The sequence below is a fragment of the Semicossyphus pulcher genome, unplaced genomic scaffold, assembly GCF_022749685.1.
Source record: "Semicossyphus pulcher isolate SPU_LCO1_2020_fin unplaced genomic scaffold, fSemPul1.0.p SCAF_1, whole genome shotgun sequence".
Taxonomy (NCBI): domain Eukaryota; kingdom Metazoa; phylum Chordata; class Actinopteri; order Labriformes; family Labridae; genus Semicossyphus; species Semicossyphus pulcher.
In genome coordinates this window covers 23,307,254-23,314,783 of record NW_027211603.1, presented here as the reverse complement: position 1 = coordinate 23,314,783, position 7,530 = coordinate 23,307,254, and the positions used below count along the sequence as shown (strand labels likewise).

Genomic DNA, 7,530 nt, shown 5'->3' with positions numbered 1-7,530 from the left:
GGCCATGTATGCGGTGTATTGCCAATTCATCTGTTGGCCATGAATGGAGCTGCTCTTTGTGTTAGTCTTCAAATTCACCATCCATTGTAGTATTTGCTTTTCTGGTGCAGTGTCAGGGAATTGTTCCTCCGCCTGGTAATCCCCGGTCAAGGACAGATTCCCCTTGTTCCATCCTCAAACTGAAAGCAATTTCCTCCAATAATAGCTCCACCATCAGCCGTCTGCTGGATGTCTCCTCTGGGTTGCTGTATTTCTCTTTATTCCACTCTATTTGTTTTTGTCTTCTCTCACTCCATTTCCACTAATGTTTAAAAGACTTATCTGAGGTCGAGCCCACAACATATCATTATCCTCCAAATGATTTCACGGATTCTCTTGAAGAACACAAGATCCTGTCTTTCACATTCATTTGCCAGTGTATCCATCAAGCAGGTCCTGCAGGTTTAAAACACACAAAGAAGAAAGGCATGGTGGTCAAACAAGCAGGGTGAGTGGGTTGCTTAGAGTAAAGCTGAAATGTATGTGGTAAATTAACCCAACCCCTGCCTCTATTCTCTAAGTCTGAATTAAAATATCAGATGAAAATCCAGTTTTTAAAAGATCATAACATGTGGTGTGTTTGTCCTGGAAAAACTGAATTTAAGCAACAAAAGGACAAGCAGTGTAACATTATCTACTTCAACAAGCATTGTGTCAGCGGGGTCATGCAGAGTTTATGTTGCAGACTACTGAAAACATGTTCAAAGGAGACTGTATAAATAAGGTTCAAAGCAAACCACAACAACTGGCGCAAGTTTCACGCGCAGGTTAATGTGAACGTTACACCTGCGGACGATCAGACACTCCCCCACTCTCGTGTTTGTGTGAGGTTGGCCGGGCAACAGTAACGCTCCCCTGTGATGTTTCACACTCTGCGACTCGGAGTCTTTATGGTTGACTAACACAGTAAAGTTTAGAAATAAGCGTGGGTAGTATTCTATTGAAATAAAAGAGTAAATAATTGGTTCTCCGTTTATCGAGTTTACATGTTCACCTGCGTCAAACTGCTCCCAGTCGACCGTTACTGGGCACGAGCTAACTTGCCTGTAACCCCAGCAACGCTGATAGCTAGCTTGCACTAAAATTTACGTTAAACAGAAAACGTAAAATGTAACAGAGCAGGAGCACCACGGTCCGGTAAACGTTACAGGTCACAACCCGTATAACATTAGCTCTCTTTTGAGGAAAACCTGGCAGGTTCTAAAAAGCACAAACCCTTTAAAAGATAGTCTTCAGAGAGGTATCCTCGTTCTGTCGAAGCAACAATCACACACGGTGACACGCCAGGATCACACCGAGAGAGCGTATCAATCTTGGGAGCTGTGAGCGTTTGTCACCGCAGTATCTTGAGTCCTACAGCGCGCTACTTGTGCACACGGTTCCTTTAAGTCATTAATAGTCCTTGCCTGTCTGGCTTGCTGACAATAGTGTTTTAAATTAATCCCATAGTTTCTGTCTAAGGTTACAGGAATACATTTTTTTACCTTGTGTGAAGAATAACGAGCGGCTTGGGCGCTCCTCGGCTCCGTTCACTGCAGCACTTCGTTGTTCCACTGTTTGCAGCTGGTTGCCTGCAGCGTGCAGCCCACATCGTGACCGCGCATTCATCGTGAGCGCGCAGACACGACTTAATTGGCCCCAGCCGCACAACTGGACATTACATGCTGTTGAGAGCTTACTGTAGCCTATGCTAAGGATATTACATTACAAATACACGTGATGGAGATTTGTTGGACAGGGCCCCAGAAAATATGCACACTGTGTATCTAATTTTTTATAAAGTATGATGGACAAGATGTAAAATATGCTTCCAATTTTCAAATTATTGTGGAATAGGCTATTTGTTTTGACAAGTGGACGACACAAAGACCAAGTTAGTATGAAAACTGTGTGTGATATGTATCCTTTGTTGATGTGGGTTCAGTCATTGATTTTTCCCTAGTTAATGTGAATGTTAATGTGTTAATATTTAGAGTCAACCATAATCGGTGGGTGGGTTTATGATTAAAGGCATAAACTAAGCTAAACAAAGCTTATATGTCAGCAGTAATTTTTTGTGCCCAAGGCCACCAGGGAATCAGCATCACATCACACAAGGTCACACGGAGACCATTTAGGGACAAGATTGATCCTGGGGCATCTGGTTTTCAAGAAAGTGTCTGGTGCACCAGACAGGACACAAGGAGTGACAAACATTTTTTTAAATCTACAACTGACGTGAAAACAGAGATACTAACTCACTTCTCCAGCACCTTGGTGCATGGAGAGACAGCAGTAGTCCTGTAACAAAAATGGCATCTTCAAATATATGATGGACAAAAAAAACAACTAAAAGCAGGAGAATATCTTTAGGGAACATTAAAAAACTTTATTAAAATGTTCTACAAGTGCATACTGGTACAAAAGCCAATAATGAAGTGCACACTACATCCACATTATTCAATTAAAAAATAATAAAATAAGGCAGTCGATGTTACAAAATACACACGTTTAACACCTGTAAGAGACCTTACAGCTTGGCTGAATAATGAGGAAAGTTCTCTGGGGTTGTTCTGCATTTAAACTTCCTCTATTTGCAGTGCAACCACCAAAAGTAATATTATGATTATTTATTTATCCACTAAAAAGTGCACTTTAAGATTGCCACAAGATTAAATCAAGGTTTGCATCAAATGTATGTTTTTATATCATGTGACTGATAAACTATGTCATAATGAATACCCTAATGCAAGTTAGTGAATTCAGATCGTCAGTCAATAATCTAAAATGTAAACAGAGGAAATTGTAAAAAGATGGACCTCATTCTACTGAACAGTCAGCTACGGGTGATTTATGTCTTTACAGGAAACAATGTCCACAATGTCTAAAAGGGCCACATGGATATGTTGTGATTGTATAAGTCAACACTGTGTCAATATTTATCCCTCACAGCCTCAGGATTAGGACTGCGTGCTATGATTCCGTTCCACACAATTGAGCACAGCTCTAGATTAACTGTTTCATGGCTGATCTGATCTTCTCTGTCGTTCAGTTGTGGGGGGTTCTGTGCCAGCTGAGACATCTGGCCCACATACTGGTTTAACTGCTTAATATGACCCCACTTGACATTCAACCACAGTATACTGTACATACGCAAATGCACGCAAACCACACACAGATGTACTGCAGGCTGGATTATTTTACATTCAGCTGATTTAAAGCATCTTTCTTAAACATCCCTTTAATATGTACTGTATATGACAATGCATTTATGAGACCTGCTGTAACTCTGGTCCACACAGGACATTCTTTAAATTTGCTATTTCAGTTTGCCACTCTTAGATCATTTTACCAATGTATGTATGTCCTAATAGTAGCAAGATTTAGTAAAAAACATGTTTTTATGAATGGTGATTAAAGAAAAAATTAAAATACACAAGAACAAAAAAAATGTTAAATGCCAAAGAGCTGTGTTTAACTAGTTAATGGTTTGTCTCCATTAGAGTTGAAACTAGAATGTCACTGACTTCAGCTGTACTAGTAATGCAAGTATGTCATGAGTGCAATTTAGCATGTCCAATTCATTCTGCTATAGTATTAAACATAATTTGGTACTTTAAGACAAAAGACAGTTAACATGATATGATTTCACTTTGCAGTTTACCACTGCGCAAAAAACTGCTGGCATGAAATGTGACGATGATTTTGGGCATTTAACTCATATATAGGCACACTGATGAGTATGTTTTGTTAAATCTTAGATGCCTTGGAGTGGGTCAGCAAACAGACAAATATTAAAAACATTAATAATAATAAAATTTGTTTTGCTTAAACAAAATTCATACTAGCTAAAATGTCATTTAAACTTACTAGATATAAAAAACGTACTTTATAAACAAAGGATGCTGATAAGACTGTATTACTTTCTCACTGTAGCTTCCACATACCTCTATAAACGCCAATCTCTGCACAGAAAGATCTGCGCTCGGGAAAGCACCAGTTGAAGCATGAATTGTTTGATTTTTTTGATGCGTCACTGAAAATGAATTTACTATTGATGGGTTCTGTCAGGTAAAGATGCACTGAAATTTAACCAACTGTATTTTGCTCTCAGCTTCAGACAGAGGATACAGTTTGGTTTACAACTGAAAGCAAACAGAGCCATTTGGTAACACATCTGTGAATCAGGGTATGTGGCTATCTGACTCCATAAAGCTATAACCAGTGTCTTAAAATTGATTTTCAGTTTGTTTTTCACAGTGAGACTCACCTAACTGACTGTATTTGTATTAGTATATTGGTGGAAAAATATACTAGGGTCAATACTGGTGCAGGAGTGCTTTTGGGGATTTCGCTGTACTTGTCTACACGGAGTGGTGTCCTTCCTGCTTTTGTTCAGTTAGGCGTCAGGTTGCGAGCGCTGTCCAATCAGGCGCTGGCTGTGGGGAGAGCAGTCAGCCTCTCCCTCCAACTGGATGAGAGACAGAAAGGATAATGTCTGGGTTAAGTAAAGGGGTTCGTACTGTATCTTCTTTTTAACTGAGAGAAACAGAGTCTGACAGACCAAGTGGGAGTAGATAAGTGTGGATCAGTTGTATGTGTGTTTAAGTCTGAGTCAGACAGACGTTCAGATAGACTCACAGCACAGTAACACCTTTCAAGGATACCCCCCCCACACACACACACACAAAGACACACACACACACACCTGCTCTTTGATGTAGGTCTTCCTGCAGGGCTCCACCCCTCTGAGAGCCAACCCAACCATGAAGCACCAGACAGACAGTCCAACCTCAAATGCTGCTAACACAGCACAAGGGATCCACAGAGACAGGGTGGTGTCCTGATACCGAGAAGTGATGGGAGAGGGCAAAACATTTTTTAAATAAAGTAACACTAAAGGTTTATCCTGTGTTCATGCTTGAGACAAAGAGCAAATTGAATAGGAAGAAGGGAAAACGAGTGAGGTATGAGGAGACATTTTTAAAGAGAAAATTTAGACTCACATAGATTCGTGTTGTATCAAACGGGCATCGTGCACTGATAGGCGATCGAGCGTTAATGGGCACCTCTGTGTCATTGCATCCCAACATCAAACCCTGTCCATTGTTGGCCACAGTGACACTGATGGCCAGGAGGAGCCCGGTGCAACATGCTGCTGAGAGCAGGGCGTTCAGGATGGATACTATTAGAAGTCCAATTTGCTGGAGACAGAGAGAGACGACATCATATATAAACAGAATGGGAGGTAACTTCTGAGTAGACACAGAATGACTGACTGAAGTAAACATATTCCTGGCTAAACAACAAATTAAATTCTTACCAGTTTTACCACGTGGAGGTTCCTTGACATCACAATGGCAATAATCCCTGCGGCAATGCTCTGTAAGATTCGAATGACAAGATGATTGTTTTAGCTTAATGAGTTTGCCTCATTAAATAATGTGCCAGTAGAATTAGTAACCTTGGCCCTAAGGTAAGGCTGCATTTTTCATTCAAGTTCCAGACTAATAAGACTTTATACACAAGTGAAAAATAATTAACAAATGTATAAAACTAAAGGAGAGAATCCCCAATAAAGAGCAGAGCTAGTAAAATCTTTTATAACGTGTCTCTCCCTGTAAACCCTATAATACCCTGTGTAAGTACATTTCAAATAAATGTGACATTTACACCATCTCCTCATCAACAGCTGCCAGTTTATCTGATCATCATTATGTCATGAAGCTGCCCCGGAGCAACTAGTGACTGGTTTGGAAAACCAGCTCCCTAATGATCGACAAGTTCAGTCTTGATTGCTCAGAAAAATACACAACACTTTCCTGGGCTTTTAGTACAAATCTCTTTTGAAGTTTAATGTTGGTGAACATATGTACATGTTGTTCTTGTGCACTAAAACATAAAAGTCAAAACAAAAAACAAAGGTTGCTTTGCTTTTGATAATAGGTGCACAACGCAGATGAATGTATTAACCATTGACTCACCAGCAGACCGGAGGTGACAGAGATGATGTTGGCCACAGTATATTCTGTGCTGATTTCTTTGCTGGGTTTGGAAATGTGGCGGAGGATGCTGCCATGGACGATAGCTCCCAGGATGAAGTTAATATGGCCGACCAGGATGAGAGTTAATCCCTTTTTCATCAGCCTCCTTGGCCCTTTGTCCTTATCTGGATGACAGAAATGTAAGAAATGTACTTTAGTTTATATCCAAATAAAAACTGTAAAACTAGTACTTGGAAAAAGTAGTTGGTTAGAGGCTTTACAATCCTGTGTCATCTCAAACCAATAATATATAATATAATACATTTTTTAATCATGCTAATCATTCACCCTGTGATACACCTGGACTGACACTAGATTTTAACCAGCAATGTGGACAAGATACTTTGAGGCTTAAAACCCCAATAAATCAGCTGATAGCATCTTTAACAGAAAACATAATCATAATCTTGATGCTTTTTTAAAGATCATTTGTGACTAAGATGAAAGCAGGGCTTGTTTGATAGCTGAAAAATCAACCTGTCAGTGCTCTCTGGTGGACAGACTATATAATGGTGACAGTGTTTATATTATCTTAAACATAATTTGGCATTTATTTCCTGCAATTTCTTGCATTTCTTTTTGTTTGTTAAAATAATGAATAAAAATATAAACATTTACTATAATTACGTGTTAATGTAATATACATAACATGCATGTATGAATATACTGCAGTTTATCATTGTTTAACATTAAATGCCTCTATTTTCTGTAGCATATACTTTTACTTGCGAATGGCTAGGATATAATAACATGTAGGTTAATTATTAGACACATGTCCATGTCATGTTATTACTTCTATTTGAAATGGTCAAATCCGAGGCTACACACCAACAAACATTACAAAATATTTATATTCGCAACAAATGGATAATTTAAAATCCTCACGAGCATGGACAGAATTTGTTTGCAGCCGTTTATTTTTCCTCATAGATCTGCACAGTTGACTCTATAACCTCACTGCGTAGGGCTGGGCATAGAAAGGCTGCACTCACACTCATTGAGGGGGATCTCGTGTGTACCGAGTGAGTCTGATGGGAGGGAGCAGTGTGAGAATGATTGATGCTTAAACCGTTAAAACTATTGACTGTTGCTCTACTCTTCGGTCTTACTCTTTTTTGGAGACATACTTTTGACACTAAGGATTGCCCAGATTAATTAAACGTCACAAACAGTTTTTCAAAGAGTCTCTTTTCAAAGAGAAACCGTATGAGCTCACCTGCAGGCCTGTGGTCAGAAAACTAGCGTCGGGGACAAAAGCCTGAATCTACTTAACGCGCGCGAGACCTTCACCCGTTACTACGATGTACTATCAAAATATCACTCACCAAAAGTGCACATCTCTCTGTCGAGTCACAGGTTTCCCTTTAGATAAATCAATGTCCGTAACTCTCGTGCAGCTGCTCAACAACACAAAAGCAGAAACTCCAACGTCCGTCTGTCCACTTCCTGTGTGACGTCAGGAAACCTA

The 7,530-nt window shown here is 39.7% G+C and overlaps 1 protein-coding gene across 1 annotated transcript; it reads right to left on the bottom strand.

Moving 5' to 3' along the window:
• Positions 1-4,417: 4,417 nt before the first annotated feature.
• krtcap3 (keratinocyte associated protein 3) lies at positions 4,418-7,456 on the bottom strand. Its single transcript, XM_069662360.1, has 6 exons — positions 7,388-7,456; positions 6,003-6,187; positions 5,342-5,401; positions 5,025-5,222; positions 4,727-4,861; positions 4,418-4,489 (listed from the first exon to the last, which is right to left on the bottom strand). Exons 1-6 carry the CDS (start codon positions 7,398-7,400, stop codon positions 4,418-4,420), a joined length of 663 nt encoding a protein of 220 aa, XP_069518461.1. The 5' UTR covers positions 7,401-7,456.
• Between the last annotated feature and the right edge of the window lie 74 nt (positions 7,457-7,530).

Excerpts from the sequence above, each read along its gene's own strand:
- krtcap3 (XM_069662360.1), bottom strand. Across the intron at positions 5,402-6,002 it reads CTGTCACCTCCGGTCTGCTG|AGCATTGCCGCAGGGATTAT; the intron begins GTGAGTCAATGG and ends CGAATCTTACAG. Across the intron at positions 5,223-5,341 it reads ACCTCCACGTGGTAAAACTG|CAAATTGGACTTCTAATAGT; the intron begins GTAAGAATTTAA and ends CTCTGTCTCCAG.